Source organism: Neophocaena asiaeorientalis, unplaced genomic scaffold, assembly GCF_003031525.2.
Source record: "Neophocaena asiaeorientalis asiaeorientalis breed wild unplaced genomic scaffold, Neophocaena_asiaeorientalis_V1.1 scaffold120, whole genome shotgun sequence".
Lineage (NCBI taxonomy): Eukaryota > Metazoa > Chordata > Mammalia > Artiodactyla > Phocoenidae > Neophocaena > Neophocaena asiaeorientalis.
The window spans coordinates 269,100-290,794 of NW_020185322.1; the positions used below are offsets into that span (position 1 = coordinate 269,100).

At 41.3% G+C, this 21,695-nt stretch overlaps 1 protein-coding gene across 2 annotated transcripts in view; it reads left to right on the plus strand.

Moving 5' to 3' along the window:
- Nucleotides 1-3,190, plus strand: part of ANKRD26 (ankyrin repeat domain 26) — an 83,604-nt gene extending 80,414 nt beyond the window's left edge. For both annotated transcript variants that reach the window (XM_024734168.1, XM_024734167.1), the window contains 2 exons: nucleotides 1,722-1,767; nucleotides 2,946-3,190. In XM_024734168.1, the coding sequence (XP_024589936.1) occupies nucleotides 1,722-1,767; nucleotides 2,946-3,082 (183 nt within the window). In that variant the 3' untranslated portion in view covers nucleotides 3,083-3,190. The remainder of the gene's footprint in view (nucleotides 1-1,721; nucleotides 1,768-2,945) is intronic.
- Nucleotides 3,191-21,695: the final 18,505 nt, after the last annotated feature.

A 21,695-nucleotide genomic window follows, 5' to 3' on the forward strand; every position in this document is an offset into this window, starting at 1 on the left:
CTCAACCACTGCGCCACCAGGGAAGCCCCCTTTCTTTTTTTTCAAAAAAATTTTTGCATGAAACTGTATTATATAAAACAGAGACAAATATAGAGCTGTTTAGCTAAAGGAGTGGCTGGAGACCCTGAAGCTGTGACTTCTTTGTCCTTCAATCCTGCAGTGTCCTCAGTGGGACCTTCCATTTCTATGGGACATAGTTTGGAAACTACCAGTTGTGAGAGAATCCTTCTAACTAAAAACCTTTAGAATTAAAACTTGCTGATATATTGTTTTCCCATGTATAATTTTCTCACCTTTCTGTATTTTTGTTAAATGGAAAAGTTTAAAGAAAAATGCAGGTGTGTTCTCCTTATTAATGTTTGACTTTCAACTACTTCCTCCAGCCGAACATGATCCTCACCTAGAAGTCAACATGAGGGTCTCGAAAGTACATATTGAGGACAAGAGCTTTTGGGGGAAAAGAGTAATCTTACACGGGTCATTCCCTAATTCAATGCATGTAAAAACGTGACCTACATTTTTCAGTGTTTATTAATGGTAATAAAAAATCATTTCAGTAAAGGCTTCTTCCTTAATCTGTTATGAATTATTAATTTCACAAAACCTGTCTAGTAATGTTGTCACATTATTCATTTTATAGGGCCTCTCTATAGTGCTGTTGTCAGAAAAGTGTTACGGAAAACAGTCTCTGAAAATATTGGGAAACCTGCTAGCCAAAAAATTTGTCTTCGCACTTAAAACTTACAAAGGCGTTGGCTGTCATGATATCATTATCATCACAGTGTTTATTATGTTCAGTATACTATTTTAAACCCTGTTTAGTTAGAGGGTGCCTTTTATAAGAAAGATTTTTAAAAGAACACTCTAGGTGGAGACACTTGTAATACAGTTTGAAATGTTCTCACACATTTCATAATTAAGTAGATAACTATAATTAGTCAAATGTTTCAAAAAGTTGGCCCTAATTTCTAGAATGGAAACAAAGTTACAGAATTATGTATTGTTTTCCTTGTTTCTAATTCTAGAAAGTCATGAATCAGAAACTGAGTTTGAAAACTGGCTCTAGCCTCTACTTTTCCTTTCTTCAAGCAGATTTTCTGAAATAAATGTTCTAGTCCTAATATAGACAGCAAAATACCTTTACTTAATTTTTTGCCAGTAGAATTTTGACATGACATTACAACAGAACCATTTTCTTCACTTTATGTATTTAAGATTCTATGTTGAAAAATTATTACCGTATAACATACCTTAAAATTTTGGTTTTATAGAAGTGTAAGAATGGAAAACTCATTTTAAGGAAAAATCCATTAGAGTAAAAAAAACTGATTAAATTTTATAAAGAGCAATTTTTCTAAGAATTGCAAAGTAATGCATTCATTGTAATATATGACTTGAACCATTTAAACTTGTTTGTACCAATAAGATCAAAAATATCACCCTCTGAAATTATGTATATTCAGTAGACTGATATTTTTCATACTTTTTATCAGATTAATCTAACTAACATTACATATATATGTTCTCTATTATCTAAAATCAAAATAAGTAGGAATTTATTTTATTTAATTTATGTGATTATTTTTCTATTTAAGCAATCCTCAAATTAGCTCTAGTCTCTAGAAGTATTATTTAAAGGCCACATTTCATGAGCTATACATCATTCCTACAAAAATGTCTCTTGTCTAACTTAAACATAAATAATATTTGACTTATTTCAGATGCAGCAGGAGATGGAAAAAAATATAACTAGAGAACTAGAAAAAGGTATGTTGCCGAAATGTATGAATTCAATTTCGACATTGATTTCGGACATAAACTGTAAATATTCAGTAGTAAATGGTATCTCTTTCCATTGTTTGGATGACAGATACTATTGATAGGCTAAATATCTTTTCTTATACATATCTAATGAAAACTGTGAAAGCATGAATATTCATAATGAAAGCTATCCTGATTCCTCATTTATTCATCATGTTCCATAGCTTTAAAAAAAAAAATCTCAAAAAGCCTATGTATTTCTTTTTATTTCTGGCTGTATCCTTCCTCTACTTCTGCCATCCCTGTGGAACTGTCAACCTGCACACTGACGCTATTAGGAAACATGGGGTTCATCAACTTCTCAAGTTTCTGGCAGTGATTAAGGCCAAAAAAACCCAGACTCAAGCAGCCACGTTCGTGTAGCTGTCGCTTAGTGGCTGACATTAAAATTTCCTGTCATTGACTTCGTCATTGGTTTATCTTTTGCTCTCAGGAAAAATTCCAAATTTCTTATATCCTGGAGTAAAAACACCCAAATCAGTTTGGGTCCTGCCATAGTATTCAGCCTTATCTCTTTACTACCTTCCTCTGCCCCTTTGCTCTGCATCTAGTCAAATAGACTGCTTACAATCCCACAGGTGCTCTTCCTCACCTTTAGTCTTTGTATGTGCTTCTTCCCTCCATCTCCCGTACTTTTTCCTTGTCCTTCAGGTATCCACTTACATACCACCTCCACCAAAAAGCTGACAGTATTGACACAAAGCTGGGTGTCCCTTCTGAGTGTTCCTTGTACCCTCTTTTATACCTGTCATAGTATTTATGACTCTGTATAGAAATTGCCTGTTTGTCTGTTTTTCTAGTATATGATTTTTCAGGGTGGACTGTGTCACCTTCATCTTGTAATTCCAGTGCTTGTCACAGCACCTTAGCAGATGGTTGTTGAGTAAATGAATGAAGAATGAGAAAATCAGAAGCTCTGATAGCCACAAGAGCAATGAATTCATCGTGCCACCACGGGGCAAATTATATAATAGTAATCTTGTGTTTTGTGTTATGTCGTGTATAGATATTTTTCATTCTTCTGAACGCTTAGAAAGGTCTCAGCTTTTTTTTTTTTGCTAACTTATATGTAGTTAACGCAAGTATTTTAGGTAAAGAATATAATCCTTTCTTTTTCTTTTCAGCTACTGCTGACTGTGAAGCTGGATCCTATAGAGCGTCTCCTCTAGGAGCTACTGATGAGTCAAATCTAAATCAGGATCTAGTTTTGAAAACATCACAAGAATATGTACAGATTTTGAAGAAAAATTATATGATCTAAAAGAGAAATAGTAAAAATTTCCCTACTGGGTTGTTTGCATAACATTTTAGTTGTTTCCCATTAAACATGATGTGAAAATCTTTATTAAAGGAAACTATTTTTGTATTATATGTGTATGATGAAAATTTATATAGTATTTTAAACCATGTTTCTCTGCATCTAACTTACTTTTAAGCAGATTTTATGAATCAAAACACTGTTGAGTTTTATGAATGTGGCCTCTCCCGCTGCGGAGCAACTCAAACTGAGCCCTGATACCAGCACCCAGACAACCAAACTCGTCATTAATATATAGTGGTGTTGATTGATAGCTTTTTTGTATTTCCAATTTTATCACTATATATAGACCTAAAGATTTAGACAGACATCATTTGGATATACTGCTGCTATGGCTATCGTCAATGTTTGGTTTTTTTAAAAAATATTATTTATTTATTTTTGTTTTTGTTTCTTGCGGTACGCGGGCCTCTCACCGCTGTGGCCTCTCCCGCTGCGGAGCACAGGCTCCGGACGCGCAGGCTCAGCGGCCATGGCTCACGGGCCCAGCCGCTCCGCGGCATGTGGGATCCTCCCGGACCGGGGCACGAACCCGTGTCCCCTGCATCGGCAGGCGGACTCTCAACCACTGCGCCCCCAGGGAAGCCCTTATTGTCAATGTTTGATGTATTACAATTGTTATAGTGCCATAAAACTTAGTATATGTCACTTTAAACACTCATTCATAGATCTTTCCTCATGGAGAAATAAAATTTGCCTAAGACTTTTCACCTTTTCTATTTATTTACTTACTTTTTGGAAACAGTCTTAAAATTAGAGAAAAGTTCCAAGCACCAGACTCAAACAGACATTTTCATAAAACTACCATATCTCCCATATATTCTCCTAATGTAACATGTATCTTTCCTAAACGTCATTTGTTCTCCCATAAGTGCCCTTCCCTCCCCCCACCAAGAAGTCATGTTTTTCAGAAGATGCCTTTCTCCTACTCCCTGTCACTTAAGTAGTATATAAGCCCCCAGTTGTAGGCAGCCCCTCAAATCACGTTTCTTTGTGAACCCCAGCATGTAGTCATACACAGTTAAATGTTTTTTTCTCATGGTAATCTGCTTTTGTCAATTTAATTTGCAGATTCCCAATTAATGAACCTAAGAGGGTAGAGGAAGTGTTTTCCTTCCCAACAATTCCAAGAGCTAAAATGTTAGTAACTTACATCCTTTATTCCCTTTTCTTCTGTCCTTTCAGTGTACTTAGTTGGCAGAACTCTGTAAGAGCTTGCTTATCATTCTCCCCACTTACCTTCACCCAGGCATCTACGTGCTGCTGAAGAAAACTATTCTACTTTTATTTAGTTAATTTGCATCTTCTTTCTTCACAATGTCGATTTCAAATCTCCTCTCTCTGTAAACTTTTCACCCTGTTTTTTCTCTCTCATGTGTACCAGGCAATCCCATTTCCCACGACAAACTTCTTGAAAGATTTGCCTGTATCCCCACCCACTCTCGGCTGTCTTCTCCTTCCCCCATTATCTCAAAACTATTCCGAAGTCACTGATGACTTCCACATCGCTGAATCAAAGTGACACCTTTCCAGTCCTTGTCTAACTGAATTTCTCATTCCTCTTGGCATTCAGTATAACTGACCCCTTTGAGACACTCTCTCCTTTTGGCCGGGCTTTTAATACTCTTTAATTTTATCCTGAATGCACGCACAGCGTATTGTGATCAGAGACAGAGTTCTTACTAGTATCTCACAGTAAATACACAGGCCTTCCTCCCTCGCCCAGGCCTGCACCTGGGGCAACGTGGTGAGAACAGGTCAGTTGTTCTAAGCCAGCAGGTGAAGGGCTGGAGGGAACTGGTTTTCCCTGCTGCTTGTGAAGGGGCGGGAGTTAGCCGTCCTCCTCTCTTGGGAAGCATCTCCGCCTCACTCTGGCCTTTGGTATGTAAGTAAAACTGTTACCCACCCCAACAAGGGTCCTTCTGCCCAGTGTCGCTCCCACCAGTAGAATGAGTTGGGTTCAGAAGCAAAGGAAAGCTATACTCTTTGATCAAAGACTGGAGAGGCACAAGCTCCTGCTCAAGAGGCCTTGGGCGGGGCTGCTTCACAGGGATCCCATCAGCAGGGGAGGGGGTGGAGTTCTTGCGGGGCAGGCGCAGGCGCAGCTGCTCCCCATCGCAGGGCCCACATGGCCCGGCACTGCCATCTTGAATGGGGTTGTCGTGCGCAGCGTTCCTGCATACGGTCAGTCCTCCCACCCCCAGCTGGAGCATTGGCACAGCCATTTCACACCCGGAGCTTGTTTCTGAAGTGCTGGGTGCGAGGCCTCTGCACGAAGCACCCTGTGAGCCAGCGAAAGCAGACTAAGAACAAAGGCAAAAAAGGTTAGACTTTATTTTACTACCGAGATTCTATTTTTATTTCCTGGGAACAGCTGACGGCTTTGCCAGTGATGAAATCTCTCCAGGAGCCAGACCCCGAGTCTCCAAGTTTCTGGGCCTCATTCCTCCTTGAAATGTGAATTCCTAGGGAGATGGTGCACCTTCGGGGACCTAATCAGAGCTGTAACTATTTGGTCCTCCTGGGGGGATGAGACTTCATGAATCCTTTCAGATCAGAGCAATTAACTAGACAAATGGCTGTAGATGTGAATCTCACGCTGCACAAAGAGTCTCAGAGGGCCAGGGCTTTTTACAAGATGGCTGAGAAATCCCAGGAAATTTTGCTTCCCCACAATTCCACCCCTCATTCCGGAAGGAGTTTTAGCCCCAACATCGGCCACTGTAACCAGTCCAACCAAACTTGAAATTGGTGGGCACCAAATCCTTTGGGTTTGTCTTAGCCAACACTTAATCAGAGCTGTGATCAGCAGGACCCTGACTTAGCAAAAGAAGTTGGTCTCAGCTGAACTCCTCTAAATCTCAGATTCAGGCATCTAGCCGAGTCCCCCAAACCATTAGGGACTACCTTGGGAAGGCAGGTGGCTCCTCCTTGTGTTTCCATATTAACCTTTGCAATCTGGCCCAAGGCACTGTAGGGAAGCAAAATTTTTCACCCCCAAACGTGTCTCTTTGGCACGAGAATTATTTTAGGCTGAATAATTTTAAGTGGAAGACTCAGGAAGTCTTTCTTTTTACCACCCCCTTAACTGTTGAAGAGTTTAGATAAAGGGCCTGGTCCGAGAAGACCGCCATCACTAGAGACACCTAGAGGGAATATGGGCGAGGTGCGGTTAAGAGCACTACAGTTACTTACAGGGAGTTCCAAACATTTGCTTTTCCATCTCCATGTGAATTGCCTTCCTCCACTTTGTAGTCCCAAACCACTACCCATAACATCCTCTTTTGTCTTTAGCTGAAGATGGTATTTAAGGGGAGGGTTTTAGCCATTCTGGTGAGTTACTCAGTTTTCCTGGGTCTCTCTCGTGTGTACAGGGAGTATACATGTTAGTAAGCTTTTTTTTTGTTTTTCTCCTGTTAATCTGTCTCACATCAATTTTATCCTGAGATCAGCCAGACGAACCTAGAAGCATAGAGGAAGGTTTTTCTTCTCCCCGACAGCAGGTACCTTAGTACAGGTAGCGATGCTAATTTACAAGCGGCACAGATTTTGCCTCGCCTGCAAGGAAGGAATCTGTGGCAAACTCTGTTATCCATACAATACTAGCCAGTGAGTGGAAGCTCACCTGAATGCCTTCAAGCTGAGGTGGGGTCATTGTGTTAGTCATACTGCTTGCTGCAGGACCGGCCGATTAATTGAGAGACGAGTTGTTGGAGCAAGGAATAGCCACCTTATTTGGAAAGCTGGCAGGCTGAGAAGGTGTCCCGAAGAACCATCTAGCCTGAGTTAGAATTCAGGCTTCTTTTATACTGAAAGGGGAGGGAGTAAAGTCAAACACTTCGTGGTTCCTGTCAGCCTCCAGAGGGGAGGTGTTACTTTTTTCCTCCCTGCAGTCATTCACAGGTGGGCCTGGTCAGCATGCTTCCTGGGAGCTAAACAGAGGTACTTTAGCTTAATGCTCATTACCTGGGAGGCAGGGTTCCCAGAGATGGGCCACTGTGTATAATTTAAGCTTATAGGCAACATCCCCTCAGTGATTAACTTGTAATAGAACACGAAGGCTCTTTGCTTTGTATGGTATTGTACCGTTGTTCACTTCAGCAGAAATCAGGGACAAATTAAATACTGCCTTTTGTGAAAGAAAAATAAAAATGGAGTCGGTAATGCTCCCTAAAGAGGGCTCTCTAAAGTGGAGCTGGGAGGCCATTAAGGGGTGTGACATATGCAAGTCTCAGCCCGGATGGAATCTGACCTTTTGACCATTTATTGTCCTAATGAAGTCATCCAGAACATCTGCCAGGAACTCAAGATACTTCTTGGACCCTACCCTAAAATAACTTGTGATCCCTTAAGGACAAGTATTTCCTGACTCGTATCAGAGTCAGTCATAATTCTCATCAGGCCATTTTTGTCAACCTGTGGCTTTTTGTCTTTATGAGCCCCTGACTCTCTCTCGGAACACTCAGTTTTATGTGAATCTGTGTCTCCCGAATTGAAATTCTTTTTTGTTCCTTCCAGTTTTATTGAGATATAATTGGCATGAAGCACCGTATAATTTTAAGGTGTACAGCATAATGATTTGACTTATGAGATAATTACCACAATATATTTTACTATAATTATAAACATAACTATATCCCTGTTGCCAGGATATAGTGAAACATAACTGTAGCCCTGCTGCTGGGATATAGTAAAATTATTAGTCAGTGTTCTCCAGAGGGGAAATAAAAACAGTGTGGGATTACCTGTCTATCTATCTATCTATCATCTATCTATCCTCTATCTATCTATCAATATCTATCTATCTCTGTCAACAGGTCTGAAATCTGCAGGGTGGGCCTGCAGGCTGTAAATTCAGGGAAGAGTTGATGTTGCAGTCTTGAGTCTGAATCCCCAGGACAATAGTCTGGAAACTGAGGCAGGGTTTCTATGCTTCAGTCTTGTAAAGAGTTCATTCCACTTTGGGGAACCTCAGTCTTTGCTCTTAAGACCTTCAACTGATTGGATGAGGCTCATGGACATTATGGAGGGTAATCAGCTTTATTCAAAGTTACTGATTTAAATACTAATCACATTTAAATACACCCTCACAGAGGGGACTTCCCTGGTGGCGCAGTGGTTAAGACTCTGCGCTCCCAATGCAGGGGGCCCGGGTTCGATCCCTGGACAGGGAACTAGATCCCACATGCACACCGTAACTAAGAGTTCGCATGCCACAACTAAGGAGCCTGCATCCCTCAAGGAGCCCACCTGCTGCAACTAAGACCTGGTGCAACCAAATAAATAAAATCATTTCCTCAAGGAATACTTAATGGTATGGTGAAGAGCTCCAAATGTGATGTTTATAGAAGCAGGATACAAAACTGTATTTAAATATATATATCTATTTAAATACCTTCATGGAAACATCTAACTTGTGTTTGACCAAACAGCTGGGATCATAATCTAGCCAAGTTGGCACATAAATTAACTATCACACTGGGCAAATATTTTAACTATCAATTTTAAGAAGAATATTGAAATATTCTAATATTTTTCCAGTTCTAGGCTAGGTTTTATGGAGAACCTATAATGCAACCTGTATATTCCTTCCTGCCCCCCTGCAAGAGTTTTTTATTGTTTCAATTTTTAAAATTTTTTATTAGAGTATACCTTTATAGCAGGTTCCCACTAGCTAGCTATTTTACACATGGTAGTGTATATATGTCAATCCTGATCTCCCAGTTCATCCCACCCTCCCCTTCCTTCCTGTGTCCACGTGTCCATTCTCTACATCTGTGTCTCTATTCCTACCCTGCAAATAGGTTCATCTGTACCATTTTTCTAGATTCCACATATATGCATTAATATATGATATTTGCTTTTCTCTTTCTGGCTTACTTTACTCTGTATAACAGACTCTAGGTCCATCCACATCTCTACGAATGACCCAATTTTGTTCCTTTTTATGGCTGAGTAATATTCCATTGTATATATGTACCACATCTTCTTTATCCATTTGTCTGTCGATGGGCATTTAGGTTGCTTCCATGACCTGGCTATTGTAAATAGCGCTGCAATGAACACTGGGATAAGTGTCTTTTTGAATTATGGTTTTCTCTGGGTATATGCCCAGTAGTTGGATTGCTGGGTCATATGGTAGTTCTATTTTTAGTTTTTTAAGGAACCTCCATAGTGTTCTCCATAGTGGCTGTATCAATTTACATTCCCACCAACAGTGCAAGAGGATTCCCTTTTCTCCATACCCTCTCCAGCATTTGTTGTTTGTAGATTTTTTGATGATGGCCATTCTGACCGGCGTGAGGTGATCCCGCATTGTAGTTTTGATTTGTATTTCTCTAATGATTAGTGATGTTGAGCATAGGAGTTTGTTATTGATTTTGTTACCAAACCAAACTTGGGTCCACTTGCCCAATGCAGAGCAAAGATAATCTACTGACACCAGGTTGTGATGAAGGAAAGTGTGGCGTTTATTCCAAGGTGCCCAATGTGGCGCCAGGCAAGGAGAACAGACAGCTCAGGCTCAGTAGACCCAAACTCTCCGATGGCTTTCAGGGAAGGGTTTTTAAAGGCAACATTAGGGGTGAGGATGTAATGTGCCAGATGAGCTTGTGTACGTCCTTCTGGATTGGTTGGTGGTGAGGTAACAGGGTGGTGTTTTGGAAAGCAACATCAACACCATCAGGTTCCAACCGGTCTGAGGTCTATGGGCTTGTGGTCAGCATGCAGTTAACTTCTTCCACCTGGTGGGGTTTTCAGTATCTGCAAAACAGCTCAAGGATATATATGGCTTAGAATATTATCTATAGCCCTTGAGGAGGAAGTAAAGGTCCTTGACTTTGTTTTATGGCTAAACTATTATTGTTTTGTCTTGCTTCACTATTTTCCTTTTTTCTCACGTCCCTGATTACATTTGCTCTCTGGAACCGGGGATAAGCCTAGGAGGCTAAAGGTGTTCTACAAACAAAGAGGCAGGGGCCATGGGGAGGTCCCCACTGGGTCCTGCTCCATTGCAATTAGTTTTTCTTTTTAACAGTGTTTCCCCCCTTATTTTTTAATGGATTCAAGAGGAGGGGAGAGGGTTCCTAGTTAGTTTTTCAATCATAACCCACCGAAACTGGAAGGTCTAGAAAAATCTCTCTCCTTAAAATAAAATAATCTGTGTCATATTCCCTCACCTCAGATAGTAAATGCGTGTTATATCATTCGAAAAGCCACAAAACCAAAACCAGCCAATTGCAGAGCTCTAGTCTATGTGCTGGATGCTAGAGATGCAACAACAAATAAAATGTGGCTTCTTCTCTCATTGTTTGTTACCGGTTGTCATGTTGATCCTTATGCTAATGACTCACTGGAGTAAATAAAACAAAATCACTTTATGAAACTGCAAAGAAAATGGGAAGGAAGTCGTAGGAAAGACGACTTAGCTTCTGAGATATTTATTAGGAGTTGGAAAGATTTGTTCTAAAGCCTTGTTCCAGCAGGAAACAATTAAAAAAATTTTTTATTGGAGTATAGTTGACTAACAATGTGTTAGTTTCAGATGTATATAGCAAAGTGAATCAGTTATAGATATATCATACCTATATAGATCCATTATTTTTCAGATTCTTTTCCCATATAGGTGATTACAGAATATTGAGTAGAGTTCCCTGTGCTATACAGTAGGTCCTTATTAGTTATCAATTTTATATGTAGTATTGTGTATATGTTAATCCCAGTCTCCTAATTTATCCCACCCCGCCATGCTTCCCCTTTGGTAACCATAAGTTTGATTTCAAGATCTGTGAGTTGGTTTCTGTTTCATAAATAAGCTCATTTGTATCATTTTTAAATTAGTCTCCACATATGAGTGATATCGTATGATACTTGGTTTTCTCTGCCTGACTTGCTTCACTTAGTATAATAATCTCTAGGTCCATCCATGTTGCTGCAAATGGCATTATTTCATTCTTTTTTTATGGCTGAGTAAAATTCCATTGTGTATATGTACCACATCTTCTTTATTCATTTCTCTGTCGATGGGCATTTAGCTTGTTTCCGTGTCTTGACTATTGTAAATAGTGCTGCAGTGAATGTTGGGGTGCTTGTATCTTTTTGAATTATGGTTTTCTCAGGGTATATGCCCAGGAGTGGGATTGCTGGGTCCTATGGTAGTTCTATTTTTAGTTTTTTAAGGAACCTCCATACTGTTCTCCATAGTGGCTGTATCAATTTACGTTCCCACCAACAGTGCAACAGGATTCCCTTTTCTCCACACCCTCTCCAGCATTTATTGTTTGTAGATTTTTTGATGATGGCCATTCTGACCAGTGTGAGGTGATACCTCATTGTAGTTTTGATTTGCATTTCTCTAATGATTAATGATGTTGAGCATCTTTTCATGTGCCTACTGGCCATCTGCATGTCTTCTTTGGAGAAATGTCTATTAAGGTCTTCCGCCCATTTTTTGATGGCATTGTTTGTTTTTTGATATTGAGCTGCATGAACTTTTTGTATATTTTGGAGATTAATCCCTTGTTGGTTGCATCATTTGCAAATATTTTCTCCCATTCTGTGGGTTGTCTTTTCCTTTTGTTTATGGTTTCCTTTGCTGTGCAAAAGCTTGTAAGTTTGATTAGGTCCCATTTGTTTATTTTTATTTTCATTGCTCTAGGAGGTCGATCAAAAAAGATTTGCTGTGATTTATGTCAGAGAGTGTTCTGCCTGTGTTTTCCTCTAAGAGTTTTTTTTAGAAGATGTGGGGGGTAGGAGTTTATTAATTAATTAATTTTTGCTGTGTTGGGTCTTCGTTTCTGTGCGAGGGCTTTCTCCAGTTGTGGCAAGCGGGGGCCACTCTTCATTGCAGTGCGCGGGCCTCTCACTGTCGCGGCCTTCCCCGTTGTGGAGCACAGGCTCCAGACGCGCAGGCTCGGTAGTTGTGGCTCACGGGCCCAGTTGCTCCGCGGTATGCGGGATATTCCCAGACCAGGGCTCGAACCTGTGTCCCCTGCATTGGCAGGCAGATTCCCAACCACTGCGCCACCAGGGAAGCCCCTTTCTAAGAGTTTTATAGTAGTCATCCTTACATTTAGGTCTTGGATTTTGAGTGTATTTTTGTGTATGGTGTTAGCAAGTGTTCTAATTTCATTCTTTTACGTGTAGCTGTCCAGTTTTCCCAGCACCACTTACTGAAGAGACAGTCCTTTCTCCATTGTATATTCTTGTCTCCTTTGTTGTAGATTAATTGACCATAGGTGCGTGGGTTTATGTCTGGACTTTCTAAACTGTTCCATTGATCTCTATCTCTGTTTTGGTGTCAGAACCAGTGTTTTGATTACTGTAGCTTTGTATCCTAGTCTGATGTCAGGGACCCTGATTCCTCCAGCTCCGTCTGGGAGGATAGCTTTGGCTATTCAGGGTCTTTTGTGTTTCCATATAAATTGTAAAGGTTTTTGTTCTAGTTCTGTAAAAAATGCCATTGGTAATTTGATTGATAGGTATTGCATTGAATCTGTAGATTGCTTTGAGTAGTATAGTCATTTTGACAGCGGGAAGCAATTTGCTCAGGATGGTTCTAGGTATGCCTAGGTAGGCACCTGATATTCATTAAATCAGATCTGATTTTCCCAGCCTGTGACTCTTCGGGTCCAGCAGATGGCGCCAAATGACTGGCCATGATTCCAATACACGGGCTCTTCTTTGGAAAACACGAAATGTAATTATAAAAGCCCAGCACCTTAAACAGAGCATTCATATTGTCTGTCTGCGACGCTTTCTTTTGCTCTAGTTTAGCGTGATGTGAATCAAAATGAGAAGCAGACAGTAAAATGGTTGCCTCTCCTGGCATGTGGTAATATTGTGGAATAATGAAAATGTAAGTCCAACACAGAGACAGCCCAGTAAAACAGCACCTAAGCATAGAGCTGGTGTGGGGAACTCGTGTGTGTGTGTGCGTGCGTGCGTGCGTACGTACGTGTGTGTGTGTGTACTTGTGCTTCTGAGAAAGATAAACAGTAAAGAGTGGAAGTGATGAAACATACTTCAGTAAAAGGTAAAGAGAAAATATTGTAGAAAAACGTATAAAGAGAGTAAAAAAGTTGGAGATGAAAGAGAGAGAAAGAGAAGGGAGAGCTCAAGGGAGCATGAGACTAGGCTACATGGATACAAGTATTGACATGGGAGCTCCAGGAGACAGCATCTTATTCCTCTATTTCTTGCAGTTCTAATAATAATTGAATTTCTAATGAATATCATAAAAGTAGAGGACAAGAAAAAAATACAGTAAGTCATCTGGAACCAATTCAATGGAATTCTTCATTCCAAGGGACTATAACTTCGTCTCACAAAGACTGGGAATGTTCCATACCCCTCACAGCACCTGTTACAGAAGGTGAAGTCGAAGCTGCAGGTACTGAAAGAGGAAACTCCCTACTGTGGAAAAGGAGAAAAGAAAAACGCAGCATTGAGTTCGAATAGTAGACCTACTGAGTTCACTTCTTTGTTAAGCTTTTAAAATCTCCCCCATTAAAAGAGAAAGTCTGCCTCAGATAAGGGGGGCTGTGAAGAGGGAGGTTGTTCCTGCTGCATCGAGGGATCTATCAATTCAGAAGCTGCTTCCAGAACAGGGCCACCCACATCCTAATTCGGAAAACAGTTCCCTGTGTCCTGTGTCACCTGTTGGGAGACTTTTCAAAAAGGAAGAAAAAGAAAAGCAGTCATGAGATATTCCAATGAGCAACCACAAACGACCACTGAAGCCAGGACCAAGACTCTACTACCATGGTTTGCCCAGGAGACTGCGGCTCCTCTTAGGAATCCTGCAAGTTATAAAACTCCTGAGTGAAATGATGCTACAGGCAGAAGTGTCTTTAAAGCATCGTAGTATAAAATATTATGGGCTTTGCAATTTACCTCAATTCCAATGACCTTACCAAAAACTAAACTTGCCTAAAAACTAGAAGTCCCTTTCTTCCAGGAGAGTTGATTTGTTACAAAAAGAGTATGACACCCAGGTTCTTACAGGTTTGAGTTTAATTATAAAATCTATGGAGGGGAGAGGTGTTTAATCCAGATTATTCCAATTAATCCTTCAAAAGATGCCTTCCTTTTTTTCTGTTGGCCATGCCACATCTATGCAGGATCTTAGTTCCCTGACTAGGGATCGAGCCCGTGCCCCCTGCAGTGGAAGGGCAGGCTCCTAACCACTGGACCGCCAGGGAATTCCCCGAAAATGCTTTCTAAACAAGCTCGGATTAGCCAGTGGCTCTCAAACTTGTGTGTTAATGAATCACCTGGGGTGCTTGTTAAGATGCAAATTCCCAGGCCTAGCTCCAGACTCTGATCAAAGAGGTTGGGTTTGGAGCCTAGCAATTTGCATTTTAAACAATCATTTCAAGTGATTCAGGTGCAGAAGATCCAAAGACCTCTCTTAGAGAAATATTGCCCTAAGCAAAGGCAGGATTGGTCATTCAGGGAGGCCTTCAAACTCCCTTCCCATCTATCCATCCATCCATCCATCCATCCATGCATCCTTTCAGTCATTCCCTCCCTTTCTCCTGAACTCATTAATTCAAGAAACATTTCTGGTGCCCTTGCATTGTACTAGGAGATGTTGGACGTAGTAAATACGAAGAGACTCAGTTCCTGCCTGGAAGGTATTTTATACCTAATGACTGATAGGCTGATATATATATATATATATATATATATATATACACACACATATATTATACATATATATTATATTATGTTAAATATATAATCTATTTATATTATATATAATATATATATGAATGACAATGTCAAGTGGTAAGTGTTGAATTTACAGCTGTGATACCAAAGAGTGTTGCAGGAATTTAGAAGAAAGTTGCATGGACATGAGCTAGTGTGGCTGGGAAAGGAAGACAGCTCCACGGAGGGCGTGGGATGTGGCCTGGGTCCTGAATGATGAGAAGGAGGCAGGATATTTGAGAGGAAGGAACAGTATTAGCTTCCTATCATGCTTGTTAAGCAAGGTCGTTATGAATACCCATAAGCCTGCACTAAAGATAGCAGAGTGGCAAGGCATGGCCAGGGATTAAAAGGATAATCTTATTACCTGCCTTCAGAGGAGCCATAAAGGATGAGAAGCCGAAAGTTCCTGACTCAGCGACGTCATCTCCTTGTTTTTTTTCAGTATTCTGGTGCCAATTGGACCATTTTTTACTTTAATACGTTGATAAATAGTAGGAATGCTTGACATGACATGTTTACTGTATATATCCTGTTTTTCTCTTAGGTCCGTATCTATTTCATCCAGCTGCTTTAAAAAAGTTTAAATTATGGTCATAAGACATAAGAAGGGCATAGACAATTAGCATCATTAGAAGAGGATCAGAACTGTTAGAAACCAAGGGAGGAAGATGAGTTTAATTAAAAATTACTTACGTAATAAGGAGAGCTGTATTCCTGAAGATTCATGCCTAGACATATGATTATATTTAGCTATATTTTGCCTGTCTCATTACGTGAAAGACATTTTAATCTAGCTACATTGATTTTCTTCTCCAGCTCTTCTTCCCAACAACCACAAAGCATCAAAAACAAAATATTTAAGCCAATTTTGTCCAGGAGTTTTCACTGACCATGTAGAGAAGGGGTGTTACTATATTATCACCACCACCACACTTGGTGGGAAAGGGGACGGACTCTGGAGCCAGACAGTTGGGTTTTTAATCTTAGATCCGTCACTTACTATCTGTGTGGCTTTGCTGTGCCTCAGTTTCCTAATCTGTAAAGTAGACACAAATAGGGTCTTGTGATGGTTAAATGAATCCATACATACACAGCGCTTAAAACAGCCCACATGATAAAAGCTCAGTCAGTGTTAGCTATTGTCATGAGCTCTGGTGTTGAGGAAGGTACACAGGAGCAAGTTTCTTGGGATATGTAGATAGATTGGAGAGATGCTAATATGTACTTGAAAATCAACTCTACTATGGGGCTAAAAATTATTCAACACCGCCCTGAAACTTTTTTTTTTAGCATTTTATTGGCGTATAATTGCTTTACAATGGTGTGTTAGTTTCTGCTTTATAACAAAGTGAATCAGCTATACATATACATATGTCCCCATTTCTCTTCCCTCTTGCGTCTCCCTCCCACCCTCCCTATCCCACCCCTCTAGGTGGTCACAAGGCACCGAGCTGATCTCCCTGTGCTATGCGGCTGCTTCCCACTAGCTGTCTATTTTACATTTGGTAGTATATATAAGTCCATGCCGCTCTCTCAGTGCCAGCTTACCCTTCCCCCTCCCCGTGTCCTCAGGTCCATTCTCTATGTCTGTGTCTTTATTCCTGTCCTTCCCCTAGGTTCTTCAGAACCATTTTTTAAAATTAGATTCCATATATATGTGTTAGCATACGGTATTTGTTTTTCTCTTTCTGACTTACTTCACTCTGTATGACAGTCTCTGGGTCCATTCACCTCACTACAAATAACTCAATTTCATTTCTTTCTATCCGCCCTGATACATTATTTATATTCTTCCTTGTAAGAGGAAACATTTAAGACTATATATAAGAATGCACAATAAAAAGCCATATGACACAGGTCTTAAATATGAGAAGAACAAGGGTAGGGACATAAAAGAGAACTGGAGAAGAACTAGTACAAAATTCGTTCATGGCCTTTGTCTCTGAGCTTTCTAGTAACCATTGCAAAAAGGGAAACCTGATCGGTTACTCACAAGATAAAAACAGGCCAATTGTTCAGGAGAAACACATTTACTTACAGAATTAATTATGCAATTAAGACCAGAGAGGATACTCCCAGAAGTCGTCTTTAGGATGAAGCTGTGTAATATAATAAAAAACATCTTTAACGTCTTTTCATCAAATGAACCAGAGTTTCACAGGGTACTCCCATGACATTCCTCAAATCACCACCCCCTCCAAGCACATGTCAGTAGAAGTTTTATGAGGAGATGACATTTGTGTGCAGTGCTCAGCTCTGTGTTGATTCTGCTCTATGGAGAGGAAGATTTTAGAACGTCTGGAACACCCATGACTTACACCCATTCTGAGTTGTTTGGCTTCTTAAAGCACAGTTGTACCTGTCCTCTCATTTCATCCTCAGAAACCTCTCTGAGACAGGCATTATTAAGCCCATTTCACAGATAAGAGACTGAATCTGAGGGTAGTTGGACAGCTAGAAAACTGTGGGGGAGGATTTGACCTGCTGACTCCCAAGCCCTCCCCAGTCTCTGGCTGTGCCTTCAATCACCAGACTTCTCAGCACCCTGCTCCCTCTTCCTCACCTCTCATTTATTTTTTTAATCCATTAACATCTGATTTTTATGTCTGCAACTCCATTTAAATTGCTCTGGCAAAAGTTGCAAATGATATTTTCATTGTCAAATCCATTTACCCTTTTCTCAGCTTTCTTTTTTTTTTTTAGTTTTGAAATAATCGATTATTCATTCTTTGGCATTCTGTTCTCCTTTGGCTTTGGGGGCACTAAATACTCCTGGTTCCCCTCCCCCCTCCCCTGTTCCTTCTGTCATTAGCCTTTAGGACCTGCTCCTCTCCACCCACCTCCTATAGGTTGGAGCTCCCCACGGTTCCATCTTTTGTCCTCTCCTGATTTTACTCTATGCATTTCCCCCAAGAAAGCCAATCCTGTCCCATGAATTCAGCTGCCATCTTGAAAACACTAATTCCCAAACTTAACGGTAGTTGCGTCTTGTAGGGGGTTGAGTTCTAAGATCAGGGTCAGAGGTAAGAATAGCATTTGTCATCATGAGACTTGTTCATTGTTTCCTCAGTTGAATTAGAGATGAAACAGCTGGCTCAAATTTGGAGCTATTATGCAGGAAAATGTTTCTTTAAAGACTGGAATTATACTCAAAATGGTGAGATTTTCATATTGTGAAGACCTACAAGCGAAATGAACCCATTTGGAGGAAGAGCAGATTCACACCTCCCATTTCTCCATCAGTTCAGAGCCTGGAGCCATAGGGTAAAATTGCATAAAGAAAACAATTTAAATAATTCTTCCCTACTCTCCCGCACAGGTGAATTTGCATGTGTAAAAATGACTCCCTGTGTCTCTACAAACTCGCACTGCTTGCCTATTAGACGTTTTCATTCGGTTGTCCCACAAGATTTCAATCTCAACTTGCCCAATATTTAATCTATTGTCTTCGCTTCCCACTCAGTTTTAATTAGTTATAACAAGATGTGCACTCTATATTATTGCTGTGACAAAGATACTCCCAATTCTTAGTAGCTTAACCAGTAAAAATGCATTTCTCATCTGGGTAACAGTCCAAGGCAAAAGTTCCAGGTCAGGAGACGGAGGGTGAAATGGGGCACAGGAGATCCACTCCACAAGGTCATTCAGGGATCCAGACTCAAGGAGTTGCAGCCACCTTCAATATGTGGCTTCCAAGGTTGCCTTGGTGTGAGAAGTAGGGAGCAGAAAAGAGGATGGCAAAGGCCCATCTGAGTTTTAGTGTCACATTACTGCTGTCCCACTCCGTTGGGCCACCTAAACGTGTGGGAGGGGAGCATAGCACCCAACTTTGGTGGAGAGTCTGTCACACTTTCCCTTCCTCTCCATTTCTAACTTTTTCTTCCACCAGTATTTGCTGTGTCTCAGTTTCTTCTTCTGTAAAATGGGCCAATAGTTGTGCTCCTCACAGGGGTTGTTGTAATAAGTGAGATAATCTATGTAAGACTATTAGAATGTGCCTGACTCATAGCTGATGCTCCAAAGTCAGTTAACTACTATTGTTATTAGTCAGTTGCAGGAATTCATCAGCCACCCGGTTGCACCAGGCTACAAACTCTCTTCCCCATAACCAACTTCTCCAACTCAGCAAGTCCTACTTAGTTACTTAAGAAATACATGCATATTTATGTTTCCTTAAATGCAAGGAATAATGCTTCTTACATGGAAATTAAAACATAGGGATTTGGGGACTTCCCTGGCAGTCCAGTGGTTAAGATTCAGTGCTTTCACTGCTGAGGGTGTGGGTTCAATCCCTGGTCGGGGAACTAAGATCCCACAAGCCATGAGACGTGGCCAAGAAAAAAAACAAAAACAGAAAACAAACGTATGGATTTAGATTAAAAAACAAAGCCACTCTCCTTGGGGGATCCAATGTATTCATATGGCTTCAACCGCCATCTTTAATATACAACCTCTATGACTGGATTAGAACTCCCCGCTGGAAGAGATCTACAAAAATCTTCTTATTTCCTCATTTTAAAACTGAGGAAACTACAGCCGGGTAATGGCAAAGCTGGCACTCAAAGCTAGGTCTCTGACTCCAATCAGGCACTTCACTGGACTCAGCTCCCTTCCTACACGAGCACGTTCACATACTCCTCTTGATTCTCATTCCTGTGTTGACCTCCTAGTTTAATTTCACAGAGAAATAAACTAAGCCAAAAAACCAAACATTCGTCCTCACAATTTTTAGTTGGTGCCTATTAAACGAAAATGACTGCTGCACGAATCTTCTCTAATCTCCTATGTTACCAAACCAATTACGATTCCAGAGTGTGTACTAATTTCTGACGCTTCTGCCTGGTTACTGGGATCCCTTCCTGCTTTTTCTTCTGAGCAGCAGATGGCGCTGTGCACAAGCCTGGAAACGTTTTTTTCCATACACAGGGAAAGTTGAAGGAAGATGTGCTCAAGTTTCTTGCTAAACACTCCTTAATTTTATAGGCATGCTTACCCTCCTCTTCCCAGGTTTGTGTGCTCACATTGGGTGTGAGCTGTGAACTAACAGGCACGAGTGATACTCTGTGTGTAATTTGTATGGTCCAGGACATTGTGGCAGGGACTGCTGGTTCATCATTGAACTTGCTTCCTCTTCTTCCTGGTTACTCAGCAGGACCACATGTCCTGGTTTCCATCATAGTTCACTTTGGCCATGTGACTGAAATGTAGCCAACGGAAAGAGAGAGGAAGTGATCTGTGCCATTTCCAGGGCTCGCCTATAAAAATCTCCTGTGCTTTTTCCCCTCCACTTGCTGGATGTATGCCCAGGATGACCTTGGAAATCATGGGTTGAAGGTGGCAGAGTTGCCTCCATCCCGGGTCCCTGAATGACTGCATGGAGCCAGGTACCCCACTGACTTGGGCCCACATTGGGCTGTTACATGAGTAAGAATTAAAGTCTCACGTGTTAAGCCTCTGAGATTGTGGAGTTTATTGCTGCAGTGGTTAGTCTACCCTCACTGAACAAAATTAATTGGTGAAACCTACTGTTCCATGTGATGTTCCTGGGGAAGATGTTTAAAGAAGTATCCAAATTTCTGCACAATTGCATATCATTTTCCCACATCAGACACCAAACAGGGAGTGACTGTTCCCTGTCAAAGGAGGTTTCAAAGGCTTCCTCACCCCAATTGTTTCAGCAAACAAAGGACTTCATCCGCAGCCCGGAAGGCAGGCAGATAGCAGGGAGAATGCAAAGGAACTCAGGATAAAGACAGAGAATATGGCACGTGGTCAAGCTTATTTATGAGCAAAGCAGATAGCCAGCAAGTTGTGGAGCATATTGGAGTGAAGTAAATCCTTCAGTAGGAATAAAGATACTGTAATAAGGACTGTCCATGGTGGGGAGATTGTCCTTAGAGCTGGCCACAAACAATTTCTCCCCTCCCTGTATACATAAGTTTCTCCTACATCAAGAGCGGTGTTCTCTCTCTTCTCCCTTGAATCTGGGCTGGCCTTGTGACTTGCTTTGGCCAACCAAATGCAGTGAAAGTTCTGGGCACAGGCAGCTTCCACTCTCTTGGAACCCAGCTGCCACAGTGTGAGGAAGCCCAACTAGACTGTGAGATGAAGAGAAGCCCAGGTGGGGAGAAGTCAGAGGCTCCAGCCAATGGCCAGGACCAACCACCTGCCATCTGAGTGAAGTCTTCTTGGCTGTCCTGGCCCAACTGAGCTCCCAGCTGAAAGCAGCCACATAAGTGACCACAATCTACACCACATGGGGCAGAAGACTTGTTGATGTAAGGTCAAGCGACCCACAGAATCGTAAGAATTAATACATCGTGCTCTTAGTCATTACATTTCGGGGTGGTTTATCCTGTGGCAGTAGATAACCGAAGTGCAGGAAAAGTCAAAAAAGCTCCTGAGCAGATGCTTCAGGACACGGCAGAGGACAAGACACGCTGAGGCGGAGAAGAAAGTCCTTCAATGATAAATTACTAAATCCCCTATGATTGAGTCTGCTGGGCCAGGAGGACCCAAAGACCATTGAGATGCAATCCTTGCCCTCATGGAGCTCATGGCAAAGCAGAATGACAGAAATGCAAACAAACAGCTAGTTACTGGACTGGCTTTTGAGTGGGGGACAAAAAAATGGGAGCAATCCATTTTTAAGAGCTTAAGTTGAGTTTATAAGATGAATAGGGCTTGATGAGTAGCTGAAGGGGATTGCAGTGGAGGAGAAGAAGCATTCCAGGCATGGGGAGATCACACACAGAGTCAGGAAGGGGTGGATCGTGATGGTAAAAAGAGGGAGCACAGGCAGCCTGCAGAAGTCGGGCTGAGAGCAGGCAAGCCAGGTGAG